Raw genomic sequence first — 20,152 nt, 5'->3', positions numbered from 1 at the left:
GGGAGCACCAGCGCTTCCCCCGTGGGTGGGTCTCATGACGAGCTGAGCTTGTCATGAGCACAGCACGACTGTATGCCATGACGAGCTCAGCTCGTCATGAGCATACAAGGGGTTAAGTTTGTTTTCAGGATGCACTCAAACATATTACAAAGTTCACTTACTGATTTTGTCATCAGCTTCAGTGGCTTGAATCTGCAGGTACTCTAGCAGAACTGCAGTAAATATATAAAGGGGTGTATCTGTGCGTGATAATGTAAAGTCCTGTGTGTGTGTACTTTTTGTGATTTCTTTTAAACATAATCATTTTCAAGTAGTTCATCAGTTTAATATTTTGTTTACTTTACTTTTAGGCTTAGAGACCCTCCAAAATTGTACTGCAGAAGAAAACACAAAGTGCCAGTGCATTGAAGACTATTTTTGTAATGCTACTTCTCGCTGCACGCACTGCGAGCCATGTGACAAGTGAGTATAATTTAAAATGGGACTGTAATTTGTAACTTAAATTAGCGTATCATTTTTCTGTTGCTTGAGGGTGCTGTACCCCGTTATGTTGTGTGTCTTTTTAAGTTAGGGACTGATTTTGAGTTGGGCATTATTAGACCGTTCACCTATTTCTGGAAGAAGTGCTTCAGTGGATTTGCCTCCAGACTAAATGACTCCTTCAGAAATGGAGGGTATTCCATAACCCCTGAACTTTGAATCTCATCTTTTATCTGGTTGCCTGAGTTTGTAGCTGTAGTGATGTTTTCGGTATGTCGGCGCACATTATGTTCCATATTCCAAACAAAGGCAGTGGCAAAGTAAGAGTGAGTTACATTTAGTGATTACCTTCTGGGAGCATTACAGTGCTCTGGATCATGGATGACTTTAATTTGGCGGCCCAGACCACTGTTTATTTGGAACGGTAGGAATTGATTGGTCTGCTTCACGGTTTATCCCGAATTTTCTGATTTTGTGTCAGAATGTAGCGCTGTACTATTGCTGTGTCCATGCCTGCATAGTACAGGGTCCTTTGTTTTGACAGTGAAAGAGAAAAGGTTTACAGCTCTTCATCATGCTGAATATTGAACACAACATTGTTGTGCAACCGTGAACTCCAGCTTTACCATGCTATTCCCATATATGTACAAATGTCTTTTCTCAGAACTATTTCCTACCTACCCTATAATGTGACGTGCTCTAATACCCTCTAGGGTCATGTTTGCGCTATACAAACTTTACAAATAAAATATGCTTGAACCCAAGTACCTGTTCTTATAAGGGATATAATTATTTGTGTTGAATTTCAGTTTGTTTTCATCACTTAAATAGAAGCCACACATCCCACTGTGATGTCATGTGTGCTGTACTCAAGATAGTTTACAAATATTGAAGCACACATTGTATAATGCAGTAAGTACAGTAGTGTAAGGAAATAAAGCAGTAGTAGATTGGGCTTTTTGTTTCTTCTTTATTGTAACCGGGTCTTCCACTCCCTTATGCCAACGTGTTTTGTCATTATAGGATATGACCCAACGACTTCCGCAGATCTGTAAGCAATACAAATATCAAGGTTGTAGTATGCATTTCAAATGCAACAAAGATTTTACATGATGCAAGCCCAAATACCTGAACTTTGTGCAGAAGGACTACTCAAAACAATACTCATGTGTATACAGAAAGGAAAATATAGGTGCACATATTCATAATTATTCTCCCGATTTTCGGATGAATAATTAAAACTCTTTCAAGTAACTGAAACATGTTAACTACACATCTAAACAAAATGTTGTCATATATCAATAAAGCATTCCTTAATCTCTTCAACCAAGCTACATGCAGTTCTCCATAATATTATGTTTGTGGGGATGCTAAAACCAATACTCAGACCCTTGTGCTTTTTAAACCTTAGCAAATCCAAGTGAATTGCAGGCTCTCCCAATGTTAAATATACAGGAAACATGTACATTACGACTTCTTCCAACCAAATATCTTTAGGGGTTGAAAGTTTAAAAATTGATCACCACTAGAGTTTGAAACGAATGAGGCACAGGTCATTAATCCTCAATTGCAATATTCATAGTAAGTCACTCTTACCTTAAAGAGGTAATATCCAAAATCTAATCAGTTTCATACAATAGCGTCCAGTATTCAATGTTTATATTTCAATATCAACCCACGACCCTGAAATAGAACGTGATGCCGTCATAACCAGCACTATTCATCTTACATTTTATACTCGATTGTACTCCACCACTCGCTGTTCTTACCTCCACAATGAAGTTGTCGTATTGACAAATATAAACGATATTCCTCTTTTATTATTACAGCAGAGACAATCACTCCAAAAATTACAACAGGTCTCTGAAGTACGGGGCACCTGTAACAAGAGGTATGGCTGACATTAATATCCGCTAACACAATCCATTCTTTCTAAAGTTTGACAATTATCCATGCGCAAAATATGCATCAATATCTTACCTCAACATAAAGTTGTTATTTTGACAAATATACCAATGTTCTTCTTTAACCGCGGAGATAATAACTCCGAGAATTACAACAGGTCCCTGAAGTATGGGGCACCTGTAACAGAAGGCATGGCCAATCTTAATAACCGCTAGCATAATCCTTTCATTCTAAAATTTGATCATCTTCCTTGTGCAAATGTATCTCCGACCGTATCAGCAGCACCTGGATGCAGGTAAAGGCAAAGTGCCTTCAGGGTTCCTAGTATAAGTACCCATAATCTGAAAGCGAAAAGGTCACTTCCTCGTTCAAGATGATCAGCTCCTTCTTAAAGTGGTGAAATACTACAATGTGAAAACATCCAAACCTTGTTCGGGATAATTAGCGGCATCTTAGAGTGGTGAAATATTACAATACTACAATGTTCAAATACCCAAACTTGTAGAAATAAAATGGTCACTTCCTTATTCAGGATAATCAGCACCATATTTGAGTGGTATAATATTATCTCCCTTGTGATGTTCAGATGCACAACCTATGATAGGATATGCTATCTATATATTACATAGTTTAAACAATATGAATCTCAAATATAATATAATTTCTACCTGAATCTCAAGTATAGTGAATATAATATGCAAATTAATCCTCATTCTTAGTGGAACGATCCGCGCCTTCATTAATCGGCAGCTAGCAAAGTTCCAAGATATGTTTCAACATTCATGGCACAACGTGGGAACTCTCAACATATGACCAGTGCCTTGTTGCGCAAAGTGTATATGATGCACAACGATATTATTCATGACTTGTGCTATATCTAGCCAAATTAAACAGATTCATATATCCAAACTAAATCAATTCTTTTATTTCTCTAGCTTCCGGACACTTTTTGATCATACTCAACAGTTAGAAGGTTCTAATCAGTCATTAAACTGTGTCATATTAGTCACCCAAGAAATATTGCAGTTACTGATCAAAGTTAAGGCCGTCCTCAATGGCCCTCAAACACATGATCCACCTTGCCTCATGCCTACATAGTTTCAATTCTCTATTGCCACTGCAGGGGTCTTGTTTTATGTGTTCAATACTAAAAAACTGGAACTTTTTGTTAGGACCCTGGCCATTGCAATTGCATACATGTTCTGCAATAGGGTACCTCATATCATTCTGCTTGATCGCTCGCATGTGTTTACTGACACGGTCCTTCAATGCTCCTATTATACTTCCCACAGTTTGTATTGGTCAGAATAGTGTATAGTTTGTCATTCTTATCTTTGAATTGTTTAGTCTTGTTTTTCGCATGTCTACACATACCGCAGTGACCACATTTAAAGAAGCCCTTTGAGAATTGTGTCATCCACGGTTCAAATTGCTTCTTAGCTGAATAACTAGGGCTCAATATTGTACCAAGTGTTCTTCCTCTGCAGAATGAGATCTGAGGCTTATCCATTAGAAATTTACGCAAGGTTCTGTCTGACTTTAAAATATGCCAATGTTTATTCAGGCTCTTACATTAGGTGATACTGATAGGCATAAAGTCTGTGATCATCCTAATGGGTGGCATGGTCTGTCTATCCATTTGACAAGGTTTTAAAGTGGATATGCATTTTATCTTTAAGACCCTTTCTTTGGCCGTGAGGAGTATGTCACGTTTTGAGTAACCTCTTTGAATAAACCTTTTTTCCATGTTGTTAATACATGTCTTGAAGTGTGAGTGTTCGCTACAATTGCGTCTGGCTCTAACTATCTCCCCAAATGGAAGTGCTCTTATCTGATGCCGGGAATGGGCACTATCTATGTGCAAAATAGCATTACAGGACGTGGGTTTGCGATACATATTACTTTGGATTTGATTATCCCTAATGTACAACTCCACATCAAGGTATACTACATTAGTAGTGCTAGAAAACCCCTTTCTCTGTCAACCCATCCCTGAAAAACCTAAGGCTTCGGCACCGCCTCTGCCTTCTGGCCAAGGTCGGCACCAAGACGATGTTTCTGATGCTCCGCCTCCTGGCTCAGCGCCAAAACATACTGTCAAGCCTTCTGGCTTGGGACTGAGTTGCACCAATCCATTTCGGAGCCCAAACCTTCCAGTTCCAAGCACAAAGTCGGTTCAGAGCCGAAACCTTTGACACCGAAAAGTAGCAAACAACCTTCGGAGCTAAAATCTTCTGCGCCGAAAGGTCATTCAATATCAGCTCCGAAACCTTCAGTGTCGAAAACCAAAGACTTCCCTTCAGCACCTCCGGATCCAAAAATAGACATTGTTCCATCCAAACCATATCCCAAGCAAAAGAAACTCTATATTAATCCTGACACAGAACATAATCACCCCAAGACGCCATACAATCACAAGCTTCCTGATGATGACAGTCATTATAAAATCCTTTTGAAAAAGAAAAATGTTGGTACTAGCCCTTTCTGCCCACTACCATCATCTCCTCCTCCTCCCTAACTCTACATCCTTTACACATCACACCTCATCACTCTCCATTATCTCACAATGGCTGAGATGATACAGATAAGAGAGACACACACTTACCGGTGGATCCATGGACGGATTATACAATTGACCCCCAAATGGATAATGCTTCTGACCTTTACCCTGCCAAGCCATCTCCACCTTATGACAATTTCTCTCATTGCCAGGGCTGCACAGTACCATGGGGTGGAGCGCCACAAAGAATCCTTAGAGGAGGATTTTCGATTAGAGACCAATGCATCCACACACAGGTCGAGCCAGACCCTCCCTATGCTGAAAGGTATGATGAGCACGCAGACAAAATTTTTGAAGACCCTGTACATGCACGAATCCTCACTCCTAGAGTAGACAAGACATATAAACCTTCCCCAACAGATCCAGTATTTATTAAAGGCCAGTTACCACTTGATTCTGTGGTAGTATCTAATGGTAGCAAGCGAGCTAATTCTCAAACTTCGGGGGATGCTCCTCCCCCAGATAAAGAATCAAAACTCATCAATGCTTCTGGCAAAGGTATAGCTGCACACGTGGCAAATCACTGGTGCATTGTTATCGCACAGGGCCTTCTAGACAGATTCGATAGGGCGCACTGGGAGGAAGTGGAGCAATTACTATAATATGTCCCAGAGGAGCATAAAGCCAAAGCTCAAGATTTAGTCCAGGAAGGGATATTCATTTCCAACTCTTCCATAAAGTTTGCTCTAAATGCTGTTGACACCGCAGCTAGGGATATAAATACTAGCATCATACTCAGAAGGCATGCCTGGTTACTGATTTCCGGGTTTAAAGCTGAAGTCCAATAATTAATTTTAAATACATCTTTTGATAAGTTAACATCTTTTTGGCCCCGAAGTTGATCATGCGCTCGAAAAAGGACACTGAAGTCTATGTTTATGTTTCAGTAATTTATAGCGCGCACAGCTACTCAAAGATTGACCCGGTGCGAACCAAGTGGGGAGAGGTGGAAAGCACTACTAGATAAAAAGAAACCTCATCAGTCTTTTCCTGAAAAGCCTGGGGTCCTGGGTGCTGTGGAGATCCAAGGGGAGCTGATTCCAGGCTGAGGCCGCCCTAAAAAGCAAGAGAACTCCCTCCAACTGTCTTAAGGCGAAATCGCAGGACATGGGCAAGAAGCTGCCAAATCTATGGTAGCACTTAAGTCTCCTTCAAACAGAGGTTCCTTTTGGCGCTTCTTTTACCGGGGAGGGTCTACGTCAACAGCCTCAGATCAAAACACTTTCTCCTACAAGGGTAAAAAACAAACCTCTTCTCCAAGAGGTTTTGTCAGAGGAGGTTATAGGGGAAACTGTTCCAAAGTTAGGGGTAAAAACACCACACCCCATAACTCCCCTTCCCCTAATAAGCAGTGGCTTCCCCACGGTTCCCTCCGATTATTTCACACCTTGCTCCATCAATTAGGCTTCACCATCAATGCACACAAATATCACCTGTGTCCTGCATGGATACAGTCTTATCCAGGAACTCCTATCAACACTCTCAAAAGGCTAGCCTCTCCCAATGCAGCCAGAATTCACAATTCAGTCTGTGGTACTACAGTTTCAACCCAATCAAACATTACCAGCCAGAGTTTTCATGCAACTGCTGGGAATGATGGCATCTTGCATCGCAATCGTACCTCATGCAAGGCTTCACATGCGTCCTCTACAAGAATATCTAGTGAGTCAGTGGAATCACAGAGTCAATTAACCAATATAATGTTGGTAAGCAGCCGCATCCATCGCTCTCTGCATTGGCGGAACCCACAAAACGTATCAAAAGGGCGGCCCTTCATAGACCCTATTCCACAGACTGTGCTAACCACAGACGCATCTCTCACTGGTTGGGGTGCCCAATTGCAACATTACACAATCCAGGGTCTGTGGAGCGACAATCACAAAAGTCTCCATATCAACTACCTAGAACACCTGGCAGTGTTCCTAGCACTTAAAGCTTTTCAAATTCACCTTATAGGCAAAGTTGTCCTAGTCCACACAGACAACATTACAGTAATGTATTATGTACAAAAACAAGGAAAATCATAGATATTAACTCCCCTAACTGTCTCATCTTAGAGGCCTCGATGAATACAGGGGAAAAACTCCTATACGTAAATTTTTACAACTCAACAGAAGGGTTACAAGGAGGCGAAAATATTCTAATGTTGACTGATTTTTTAAACAATTACAAGAAGAGTCAAACTACTTTGGTTTATTATATTGTGTTTGGTGATTTTAACACACATCTTTGTCAACTTAACTGTTATAATGGTAGTTCCTACGATGATGACTATTTGACCCATCCGCATTTTGAACACTCTGCAAAGGGGGGTGCTCTAGAAGAGCTGTTGATAGATATGGATATGTCTGAACCCGCTTTCGTGAATCCGAAAGACAGAGTGGTGACCTATAGTGCGAGAGGTAGTAACACTATTATCGATTATATCTTTGTGTCACCTAGTATTCTCATAAATGTCATCTCATATAATGCCATTATAACAGCATTTAGTGACCATAACCCGGTCGTTATGGAACTGACTAACATAAACCCTACCATAATTAATTGTGACCAACAGTCAACCTACCCTACTGTAGTCCGGGCCCACGACCAAGGTAGACGGGTTAAATGGTCTAAGATTAATGTTGAGGAATTTTTTATTAATCTGTGTGATGAATTAAGTGTTGAACTTAACATATGCAGGGATCCTCTGTCCACAGGAGGAAATGTTACAAAAGCTTTTGGAACCATATGTAAAAATGTCGCAGAGACCCTTACAATCAAATCATCTGATAAGCCACGTATGGCACAGGGATGGTTCAATGCCGATTGCTCAAAGGCGCATAAAAAACTTCTAGAAGCCCTAAAACGTAAGCCTCGCAATATAACTGAAGTGTCCCAACTGAGGAAAGATTATAGGAGTACGACCGAGGCTCGCAAAAGAGAATTAAAACACAAGGCCTGGGAAGCACTTTATGATAACCTTACTTTAAGGGATAGTGCAAATTTTTGGAAAATAGTGAACTCTCCTTTGTTTAGTGGTAACGAGAATGAGATATTAGAGGCTAATATCACTGAGAATCAATGGTTAGATCACTTCGAAAACATCTATGGAAGTAAGACTCTTACTATCCCTTTTACTCCTATAGATTCTTTTCCTACAGACACTCCATTAAGGGTTACGGTAAAAGAAGTATTAAATGCAATTGAAAACACTGCCGGCGGGAAAGCCCCAGGCCCGGATGGGGTCCCCGCCGATATGTATAAAGCACATCCTCATATATGGTCTATAGTACTTGCGAATGTTTTTAATTTAGCATGCATGAATTTGTCTGACGCTCCTACCACTTGGTCACATTCGGTTATTATACCAACTTTTAAGAAGGGGCAAAGGGGTGACCCCAGGTGTTATAGACCTATATCGCTACTTGATTCCTCATTCAAGATTCTTGGCAAAGTCATTTTAAATAAAATTAACCTGTGGGAAAAGGAAAATGCAATTTTATGTGATACGCAATATGGATTTAGAACAGGGAGGGGTACTGAGGAGCAGTGTTTTAACTTATACATGACTGTTTCTAAATATACTGTTGCCTCCAGTGGGTCAATCCACCTAGCTTTTATGGACCTGTCCACAGCGTTCGACCTAGTAAATAGGTCGAAGCTATGGACAATTCTCTCTGAGTTGGGTCTAGACCCTGCTCTGATTAATTTCTTAGCTTTCCTGCACACCGACCTGACGGCTTCGGTCCGTATGACCACAGGAGGCAAGTGCACTACTGGGTTTAGATCAGCTAGAGGGGTGAGACAGGGGTGCATTTTGGCCCCCATGTTATTTTCCTTGTATATTAATTCCCTGTATTCCGTTTTAAAAACTGCTACCCCAGATATACCGTATATGGGTGGGTCACCGTTGCCCGTACTGATGTACGCCGATGACACGGTCCTCATTGCCAGAACCCCTAATGGTCTACAACTGCTCCTTGATTCGTTTGGAGCTTTTATGAATAAATTAGACCTGGTTGTAAATATGGGTAAATCGCACGTTATGTCCCTAGGGAAAGGAAAGAACACCACAAAAACCCTGCGATGCAATGGAGTGATTTTAACCAAAGTTAAAACATTTACATACCTTGGAGTCATTTTTGACGACATGGGCACCTGGACTCCACAGGTTGTTAATAAAGCAATGGCTATTCGGCGGTCATTCGGTGCAATACAGAGCTTTGCTAAAAGACTGGGGGGAAAACCAACGGAAGCCATTCTCAAGCTGTATAGAGCCAAAACCTTGGCTCTGGCTAGATATGGGGCTGGAATTTGGGGATTCAGGGATTTGGCCCTGATACAGAAGGAGGAGAATAGGTCCATGCGTTCACTATTAGGCTTACCACAGTCCACACCCATCTTTTCTGTCTTGATAGAACTAGGGCAAGGATTCATTGAAGATACTCTTAACCTGGCCCCTCTACTTCTTTGGGTGAAAATGTGGTTGAACCCGAACTTGACGTTAAATCGTCAAATTATCATTGACTGCATGGGGAGAGACAGAGCTAACGATATTAAATGGCTGAGCTATATTAAGTCTGCTGCTACCCTTCTAGGCCGTGTTGACTTGTATAGTAGCCCAGAGAGGCTGTGTAAAGAAGATGTTACATGGATTAAAACACAATTTTTAGAGTCTAGAAACATGCTGCGTGAAGCACAAGAAATAGAGAAAACCACTGTTAGGGCTCACTATATTGTTGTATCTACCATGACCATCCAGCCTTACTTAAGGGTAGTGAATAGGCCTTATCATCGGTGGCTTCTCACCAAATTTCGTTTCAACCAGATGCACCTCCTTCTGGGAGAATACCCGAAATGGAACAAACCAAGGGATCATGTCCCATGTAAATGTGATTCCTTTTCCGACCAAGACCAGACCCATTTTGTATTTTTCTGTCCCTTTTTTGCGGAGGGGAGAAAAAAACATGTACTACCATTAATGAGAAACAGGGGATTTATGCAAGTGAAACCCGCATTGTTGTTTTTACAAATTATGGAGACCCCTACTGTGATGTACGGGGTTGCAAGTTTTTTGGTAGCAGCAATGAGAGCTAAACGTACCAGATCATTGAACCCCCCAACACCTGATTGAATCATGTAAATATAAGTGTAGTATATCACACAACCTATTTCTGTAGATTTGTATAAAAATCTTGCACCACATAGTTTTTAAACGGGATGTTTTTTAAGGGGTCCGATCTATTCTAAAAAGTAAAAGTAGAAACTAAAAAGTAAAAAGTAAAATGTAACTCCTGACCCTGATTTTTCCTGCATAAATGTTCTTTTTAATGTTCTCTTTTAAACATCGTTTTATATGTATACTACATCCCTGTACTGTATTTGCTGAAATATGAATGAAATGTAAATCTCCATCTTTATATTTCTTTATATGCTTTTATATGCTTTTATATGTTTTTACATGTGTTTGTAGTATACTTTTATGATTTTAACTAATCGAATAAAGTATTTTTGACTCTGACTCTACAAAAACAAGGAGGAACACACTCTGTTCAACTGTCATACCTCTCACAAAACATTTGGAACCGGACAATTCATATCAAGATTTATCTCCTGGCGGAACACCTTCCAGGAGTAAACAATCAAATTGCCGACCTCTGCAGCAGACAAAAGCAGCAAGTTCAAGGGTGGGAACTTCATCCCCAAGTTCTCCTTTCCTACTTCTAACACTGAGGATTTCCACAAATCGATCTGTTCGCCACAGTTAACAACGCAAAATGCCCAAACTTTGCATCCAGGTTTCCACACCCGCTATCCAAAGGTAAAGCCTTATGGATGAGTTGGTCAGAGTTAATTGCCTATGCTTTCCCGCCTCTCCCAATACTTCCATTGCTAGTTCGGAATCTCAGGCAAACATCACTCACACTGATCCTAGTAGCCCCCACATGGGCTTGTCAACCTAGGTCCACCACCCTGTTGGAACTGTCAGTGGTTCCACATCAAAAACGACATCTCACCTCTAGTCTCCTCACTCAGAGCAATCAGACGTCTAAATCCTGAGGAGCTCAACCAAGCAATTTGTCTCCTGAAGTCATAGAGTTTAGTTATATAACTCTACCACCACAATGTGTGACTATTTAAAAGAAGCAAGAAAGGCTACTACCAGAGCTTGCTTTGCAGAAAAGTGGAAAATATTTGTTATCTATTGTAATAACAACAAGATCAATCATCTAGACGCTCCTTTACAAAATATTATCTGTTACCTGTTGCTGTTACAGCAAACAGAGTGGGCTTACACATCTATTCGTTTACACCTTGCAGCAGTAGCTGCATATTCGCAAAACCGACAACATATATCTCTTTTCAAGATTCCAGTAATCAAAGCTTTCATGGAAGGTTTGAAAAAAGTTATAAGGGATGCTAAGGGTCTAAGGAAAAACTACAGTAATATGTACACTCAAAAGTAGTGTGATAAAGTAGTTAGTGTAAGGAGAGAGAGAAATGAGATGTGTATAGTATGTAAAATAATACCCATCAGCCCACCTATTGGCGGAATCTCATCATCTGGGTTTTGTTGAAAACTGGTATCTACTAGGTACCTCTCTGTTCATATGTAGAGGAATACTAGCGTCAGATCCACCAGTGAGAGAGAGCCAACAGGATACGTTGGTGGGTTGAATGGGAGAAAAGTTGCAGTGTACAGAAAAGGTGTAGAATGGTGAAAAAATGTGTGATAATCGAAAATTGCCTAGTATGATGCCAAAGGAAAAACTTTATTAGGGAGGGGTCATCATAGTGGCAAGATTAAAAGCAGAGTGAGGATAGTGTGTTAAACAAATACCACTATCAGTTATAGAAACTATATGGTCAACATGTTTCAGCCTAACAAGGCTTTCGTCAGGACCTGTTGTAATTACACTACTGCAACATTGAAAAGTGAAATAAAGTAACACAATAACGGAAAAAATGACCTACCAGTAGTAATTTACTATATGGTGGTCTCACAATGTGATGAAGAAAAACTCTCCTAAAACAGAAACAGTTATGAAGAGACAAATGTGGTAAACAGGAAACATCAAATGCAAATATGTCTGTGTACATCCATATTTCAAGTTGAAACTCGAAGAATAAACTCACCCATACATTTTATGGAGATAGCCTCACCTCACCTGGCACTCGCTCAGGTCAAAAGAGGCCCCGCTCTACAAGTAAGGGAGGGAAGATACATATGTTGTTGACTACAACAATGGTCTTCTATCAAAATCTCTCTTTTATGTTATTACTGAAAAAAGTCACTCTGGAGGGTAGGTGACCAGAAAGAGAGACCTCTAATAGCCTAGATAATGACGAAAAACAAATTTCTTTAAAATCATATAAAATAAAGAGATCACTCTATAACCATGTCGCTGATGGGAAAGGATTTAGGAGCGGAGAAAAGGGACTTGTCTTCACTCTCAGAACAGCAAAATGAGATTGCTAATCTCCATTAAATGAAGAGATGCTGTTAAGGTTCTTAAAATACTCAAAGGAATGGCCCAGTTTAGAAAATGACAAGAGAACGGTGAAAAAGCCCGCTATAGAACCGCTATGGAGCCAAATCCACGCAAAGCTGTATCGCAGGGAGCGGAAACCCACCTGTCCGTCGGTGCCTCCGGCTATCATCTGAGCCGAGGGGAAGGTTCGGGCTGGACTGTTCCCATGAGGCACAGGGTCAGACTGATTTGCATATAGCCATGTCTGAACTGGGGTGGCAGAGTGGGCTAAAGAACGGTGATGGATTAAACCCAGATCTTTTGACTGGGTGTGAATGTTTGATTGGTTCAGATGCTCCGTCCATCACCACCCCCTTTTGTACCGCTTTTGGCCGCCCTAAGTGTGGCAGGGTATGCTCAGACGTGAGTCCCTTGCTCACTTTGCCACTGGATTCAAGCAAGCCGGGCTGAAGACGGCTGTAATGCCAGAAACCGGTCCTCGGAAGCTTGTTTCCGGTCCAGGGAAGGCATGGCTTGGCAGTTCGGGCTGGACTGTTCCCATGAGGCACAGGGTCAGACTGATTTGCATATAGCCATGTCTGAACTGGGGTGGCAGAGTGGGCTAAAGAACGGTGATGGATAAAACCCAGATCTTTCGACTGGGTGTGAGTGTTTGATTGGTTCAGATGCTCCGTCCATCACCACCCCCTTTTGTACCGCTTTTGGCCGCCCTAAGTGTGGCAGTGTATGCTCAAACGTGAGTCCCTTGCTCACTTTGCCACTGGATTCAAGCAAGCCGGGCTGAAGACGGCTGTAATGCCAGAAACCTGTCCTCGGAAGCTTGTTTCCGGTCCAGGGAAGGCATGGCTTGGCAGTTCGGGCTGGACTGTTCCCATGAGGCACAGGGTCAGACTGATTTGCATATAGCCATGTCTGAACTGGGGTGGCAGAGTGGGCTAAAGAACGGTGATGGATTAAACCCAGATGTTTTGACTGGATGTGAGTGTTTGATTGGTTCAGATGCTCCCTCCATCACCACCCCCTTTTGTACCCCATCCTCAAATGAGGCATTTCAAGATGTCTGGTGAAATGCATTCAATTATGCTATGCAAAAGCCAAAAGAACTTTGGCCATTCCCCCTAGAGCTCATTCTACACGCACGATAGGGGCTACTATGGCCTTTTTAGGCAACATTCCTCTAACTGGCATTTGTAAAGCAGGTACATGGTCAACACTACACACATTTCCTAACACTACTGTGTAGATGTGTTAGCAAGACAACAAGCTAACGTAGGCCAGGCAGTGCTTAACACACTATTACAAACAACTGCAACACCTACAGGTTAGCCACTGCTTCTGGAGCATACTCTTTTATAGTTATGCAAAGCATGTGTACCTCCAGCATACATGCCTTGAACGGATAATGTTACTTACCCAGTAAGTTTATGTTCTTGGCATGTAGAGCTGTAGTTTTTGCAGTTCTTCCTTCTTGCGTACATACGCATGGAATCTCTATTCTACACTTATGTACTTCATTCTCACCCTCTTGTTGGAAAACAATCTAACAATGGAGTCGATCAGAATGCACACTATCCCCGAAAGATGGAGCCACCTTGCCTCGTGACTAGAAAGACTTCTTTAAAGACAACTACACATCCAGACCCAACACTAGATGGCAGGAGTATGCAAAGTATGTGAATCGACAGCTCTACATGCCAAGAACAGATGCTTACTGGGTGAGTAACATTATCTTTTTCACAGCACGTTAACTTAAATTGAAGGGGTGTTGATTTAAGGGTTAACATTGCTCTTTTAGAAAGCTCATTCCTTACAAAATAAAAAGATGTACTAATTAATTCATTAGACATGTTAAGAGGAGATCATTATAAGAACTACAGTCTAATATAAGAACATAAAAACGAAAGTATTAAATAAAACACAAGTGCCAAAAACAAACCTTAGCTGACTAGCTCTGTCCTTTGCTGTGCCATACATGTGCAGCAGAGGACTGATATGGCCATCTCAGCCTCTCCTCATCCATTGTCCCCCCCTGTGTGCACTAGTATACAGCCACACGTACGGCCATCTGTGAATGGTTTTTGTTATGCTTTCTGAAATAAAAACATTTAAGATAGCCAATCCTGTGTGTGACACACAGCACAACTCACGGATAGATAAAACAAACTCCCTTGTGTACAGACCTACAGGCAACCATACTCCTAAACAGGGCAGGACTGGGAACCCAAAGCAACCCTGGCAATTTTGTTGAACCGGCCCAGGGGAGGGTTGTGGGGGGGTCAAGTGAGTGTGAAATACTGCTGCTTAAATAACCCGGCCCCTGGCACTGCTGCTTTTGTTACTGGGGGCCGATAATAAAGCATCGCTGCAAAACTGGTCACCGCCGCTCCAAAATTGTCTCCCAAACTCCAGCCTCCCGGGCAAATGCTTAATGCCTGCTATGGCCAGTCCGACCCTGCTCTTAGACCACTTGACATGCATTAACCCACATTCTTGAGATGTGCTATTGAGGAGTTGCATGTATAATGCTGTACCACGATCTAAGGCCTTCTCATAGTTCTACCTGTTACAGGACAGTGGAAAGAAGGAATAATGAACAAACCCTGTAACTCTATGATGATCCACAAAATAAAGCTGTAATCCGTAGCCAACATGGTAGTCGTCTCGCAGGCTAGGAAGGAGTAGGCATAGGCGGCACAAGTAACATTGGGGGGTGCGGCAGAGCGGTGGGGGGAAAGTGGACAGACGACGGGATTGGGAAAGTAAACAAAAAAAATTATAAAACCACTTACCTTGCGCTCTCATGCGGCAAGCGCAAGGTACGGGGTTTTGTTTATTTTTTTATTTTACTTTCCCTATCCCATCGTCTGTCACTCTGATTTCATAATAAATGCTTTGCGGTAATTTAAAAGATGAAAACATGCTACACATTCCTTTGAGTTCTTCTGCTGTACTTTACATACGTTTTGTGTTCATTATATTTTATCTTCATATCTGTGCTCTCACATGAGTTAAATATAGTTTCAGTTTACCATTTCAAGTTGTCCTGCTGTCTGCTATCGTTTGTTTCTGTTACTAAAAATTAAAACTTGTGACCAGTTGCCGCCCATGCTTTGATAAGGGCCAGGTAGCTGTCACTGAACATGTCTCAATAAAAATGCACTTGGTGGTAACAAACATAATCTGATGAAAAAAACACACGATGAATTGTGATGAGATGTAAGTAAGCTCTATTCCAGAACCATGGCGCGTGCATACCTTTCACTATAACCTGTCACAACACAATGACAGACTAACCCTCCAATGCTTCCTTGTTGGATAGTGTATGCAATATTTTGTCATAGATGGCTAGTACATGAAACTTTTAAAAATCAGAGATACCATTGGCAAATTATATTATTTAACCACTAGATCTCAATACGCACAAAATGTAAAGGGCCCATTTAACCTCATTGCAACAAGCCAAATGGTTGAATGCCACCTAATCAAACAACTGCCATTTGAACTATATATCCAAGTAAAGGGTTGAGCCTGTAAGTTATCCAGTGAACTTCACAACTAACTGTAGCATGGAAAAGTGAATGCGAATAACTGACCCCCTAAAGAACAGGTCAGGAGATGTATACCAGATCAGCGTTGTTTAAGAGAAATCGGAAAATAAACTTCCGCTTTCTCTTAACGACGTATGACGTCACCACGCAAGCATTCGAGGTAAAGGTTATGCGTGGAAAACGAATTCCGTTGTAACGCATGCGTGGTAAAGGCATGCGTTGCAACGGAATTCGTTGTAACGTCATACATTCCTCTGAAACTTGAGGCAAGTTGAGCTGTAGATTTCCTTCTCGCTGGAAACTTCTCTTTACAACCTACAGGCCAAAATTTGAATCTACGTGATTGTATACCCTCCTTCAGAACAGACTAGATAACGATCAGTTGAGAACTTGTCTATGTTTATATATAGGAATAGTCTGTTAACTTGTTTTCATTCGTGAATTGCGGTTTTAACATTGCATCGTTACTAGCGTTGCCAAAGTCAGTAGGTATGTCACTCAAGCGCTGTCAAAAACTATAAAAAACGCCTGCTTCAGTGCACAGTTACAAAAAGATAGCTTTGCGTTTATGTTGGAGGTGGAATGATACCAGAACTCAACTGAAAATTGCATGCCTCACACACCAATCATTACATTTTAATGAACCAAGGTACCTGGCAGAAAAGATTCGAATCTCAGGTGGCAGCTGCTACCTAGGAAGTGTGAACTCTCTCAGGCTTGAACCCCCTAGATTCAGAAAACAAAAAAACCTGCACACACTTCTTCGGTATGGCACCAAGGATCTGGAACTCTTTACTACCCAAGGTGCGTTCAAACCCATCGACCCACTTTTTCAAAAACAGATGAAAAGGATCCTAATGAATAGATTCCTTTCATGTCTCTTGGGAAGCCTCTGCCCTAGGCGCAGCGGACGTCACAATGTCAGCAATATCTAGATTGGTCACAGGACAACTCCACTCAAACATTGCTCCCCTGGGTACCTAGAACTGCATATTTTTAGAGCAGCAGCAGAATGTCCAACAAGAATAATCTAGATCAGTGCCTAATAATGGATTAACAGACGTTCATTTTGATATCTGTTTCAACGGCCCATTGTGTCTTTTACTTTTGATGTACTTGTCTATGTTTATTTTTGTTCAGTCAGTCTTATGTACAGTGCTCTAATACCCATGGGTCATGTTTGCGCTTTATAAAACACTCTAAATGAATTTAAAAAATACACTGGAATGGTAAATAGAAAGAGGGTGAGATTAAAATACTCATGTGGGCTCATCCAAGCTGTGGTTGATGATGTCTGAATCCAGTCTCTCAAGGTGCTGGAGTCACAGAGGGCAATGATGGAAGTAGCCTGAATAAACAACCTCTATAATATGAATAGAATACAATATGTTCACCAGGAATGAGGCAAGTACTATTTCATTTCAAATCTAAAATATAAAGGCTACCCAGTGCCGTTTGCCAGCCACAAACTGGAAATCAGAATGTTCATTCCTTATGTTCAAAGCAATCTCAGTTTGTGAATTTGTCAATAAGATGTTGCCAAACTAGGTAAGCTACCACCCATAACACCTGCTGCTATGAAGGTGCATCTTCCACAAGGCACTCAAACACAGACCCAGCCCTGTCATCAGAGTAACAACAAGTGCAGCAATTAACTAAACAGAATAGGCCTCAGTAGGCAGATGAGTACGACAAGTGTGATGATACACATCTAAAGGGTCACACACACCTCTTGAAGAAGAATGCAACGCATAGGGGTACTCCACCCCACTCAGTCGGGCTTCCGAGCCCGTTACTCAACAGAATCAGCCTTGCTTTTTGCCACCCAATCAATCAGACAATATGTGGACTCAGGTCAAACGGCGGCCTTGATCTTGTTGGATCTAAGTGCCGCCTTTGATACAGTGGCCCACCATACTCTGGTGCAATGTCTGAGGAATGGAGGGGTGTCGGGTAGTGCCCTGAGTTGGCTAAAATCTTTCTTGTCTGGGCGTTGTTTCCAGGTGAGACAGGATGATCACTACTCTAGAGTCATAAAGCTGAGTCAGGGGGTACTGCAGGGATCGACCCTGAGCCCGACCCTGTTCAATCTCTATGTGGCCCCCGTAGCGGAGATTGACGAGGGGTTTGGGATCAGGGTCGTATCCTATGCTGACGACACTCAGATGGTGGTTTCCCTGACTCAGGCACCAGAGACGGCTGCCTCCAACTTCACTGCATGCCTGAAAGAACTGGCTGCGTGGATGGCAAAGAACTGCCTGAAGTTAAATGGCAACAAGATGGAGGTGCTTGTGGTGGGAAGGGCACCGACAGTGTGGTCCTCGGCGTGGTGGCCCCAGAATCTGGGGATGTTGCCCACGCCTTGTGCACAGACAAAGAATCTGGGAGTGTGGTTAGACACCAACCTTTCCTTTGACTATCAAACCAGGCGAGTGGCAGGCGCCTGCTTTGGGGTCCTGAAGGTCTTGCCTGCAGCGGCCAGGAAGATTATGGTCCATGCCTTGGTGACGTCGTGCCTGGATTATTGTAACATTCTCTATCTGGGCGCGACGACCAAATGTATGCCCCGACTTCTGGGAGTGCATAATGCGGCAGCCCGATTAATCCTTATGCGCCCAAGAAGGTAGTCTGCGAGGGCAGCACGGGCTGCGCTACACTGGCTCCCGATAAAGGAAAGAGCCATATTCAAGACACTCTGTGTGTGTCATCGGAGCCTGCAGGTGACTGCTCCCTCGTACCTGTTGGATTTACTCACCCCCTATGCTCCTACCCGCCAGTTGAGGTCTGGCGGGGTGGGCCTGGTGTGCGTACCTGCGGTCAAGAGAGCTGGGATGGGCGGGCGGTCTTTCCGCCTACCGGCTGCCAAGCAATGGAATGCTCTCCCGGTGGGCCTCCGGATGGAGGTCCAGGAGAGCTGCTTTAGGAAAAACTTAAAAACGTACCTCTTCCCTCGAGATAAGTAGGGTGGCAGAGGAGGGTAGCAGAATCTTGAGCAACGTTACCGCAGCGCAAGGACACACTGGTCATAGTGTAACCATTGCGCTTTACAAATGTGCTTATTATTATTATTATTATTATTAAAGCTGGTAATATATCATTGAATACCGACCTGGAGCCTATGGTAGATCAGACATATTGGGCAAGCTGCGTATGAACATGTGAATGCATTAACTTTCATTCCCTTAATGACTTCGACCTAGTGGGTCACAGCTAGTATGGCAGGTTGAGTGTCGAAAAGTGCTTTAGGAAGGCCTTCCAAGCATTTCTCAGTAGCATACTCACACACACCAAACACAGATGCTTTCATAATACTCCCATATTGTGGCATTGCTAACAATTTTATGACATTTGTCAAAAGGCTTACATGCCATTCAAAAAAACTCACTTCTTGCTCTTACCACAAGACTGGTACATATGCCCAGTTCTCCATTACTGTCTTAAGTTGTGACTGATGGAAACTGTACGATCATGAACTTTGAATCTCGGTACACTGGAGCACACATAGCTCCTGCTTGTACAGAAATTATTTCATTATCCAACTCTCACCACAATGTATGGTCAAAGTGAGAATGCCTTCAAGTTTATTAGACTGATTCAATCATTTTTTTAAAATCTTTATTTCCCATATGATATGTTTAACGATGTTGTGGTTAGAGTTTTGAAAATATTACCATGGCAGCTACACATTTATGCACATGTAGAAATGTACATTTATTAATACCTTTATTACTGAATGTGTACATTTTCAACTTCTTCAGGTACCATATATAAATTGGACATGCCAATATAAAGAGTGGCACCGTAAAAGGGCCAGTATTTCCCCTGCCCCTGGAGTTACTAATACCAGGGGCACGGGTAACTCCAGATTCAGGGAAAATCTGTCCCATTGTAAATTGGACCTTGTGCATCCACTAAAAAATTAGGAATTGCTGGCATAATCGTTAAGTCTGGCTCCAGTTAATGGTGTAATTCCTCATTTTAGGTCTTGGCTAGACAGCCCAAGTGCGGTCTCTTCGAGACTTTTCTTTACATTCAGTGCCCATAGTTTACCATTGGTAGCTCCAGCGCCGCTCACATTTTCTTTGTTCCCTTTTGTCTCATCATGTGGGCGTTGTCTTCTTCTTGTGTTTGACCCTCCCCAGGAGCATGGACCAACTACTTGTATACTTCCAGTGCTCCTGTTT

General features: G+C 42.1%; 1 protein-coding gene across 2 annotated transcripts in view; it reads left to right on the top strand.

Moving 5' to 3' along the window:
• FAS (Fas cell surface death receptor) overlaps nt 1-20,152 on the top strand; it is a 195,444-nt gene that overhangs the window by 35,056 nt on the left and 140,236 nt on the right. For both annotated transcript variants that reach the window (XM_078642877.1, XM_078642878.1), the window contains exon 4: nt 351-462. In XM_078642877.1, the coding sequence (XP_078499003.1) occupies nt 351-462 (112 nt within the window). The remainder of the gene's footprint in view (nt 1-350; nt 463-20,152) is intronic.

Source organism: Lissotriton helveticus, chromosome 5_1 (genome assembly GCF_964261635.1).
Source record: "Lissotriton helveticus chromosome 5_1, aLisHel1.1, whole genome shotgun sequence".
Lineage (NCBI taxonomy): Eukaryota > Metazoa > Chordata > Amphibia > Caudata > Salamandridae > Lissotriton > Lissotriton helveticus.
The sequence above is the reverse complement of the archived record's forward strand: the minus strand, read 5'-3'. Positions and strand labels throughout refer to the sequence as shown.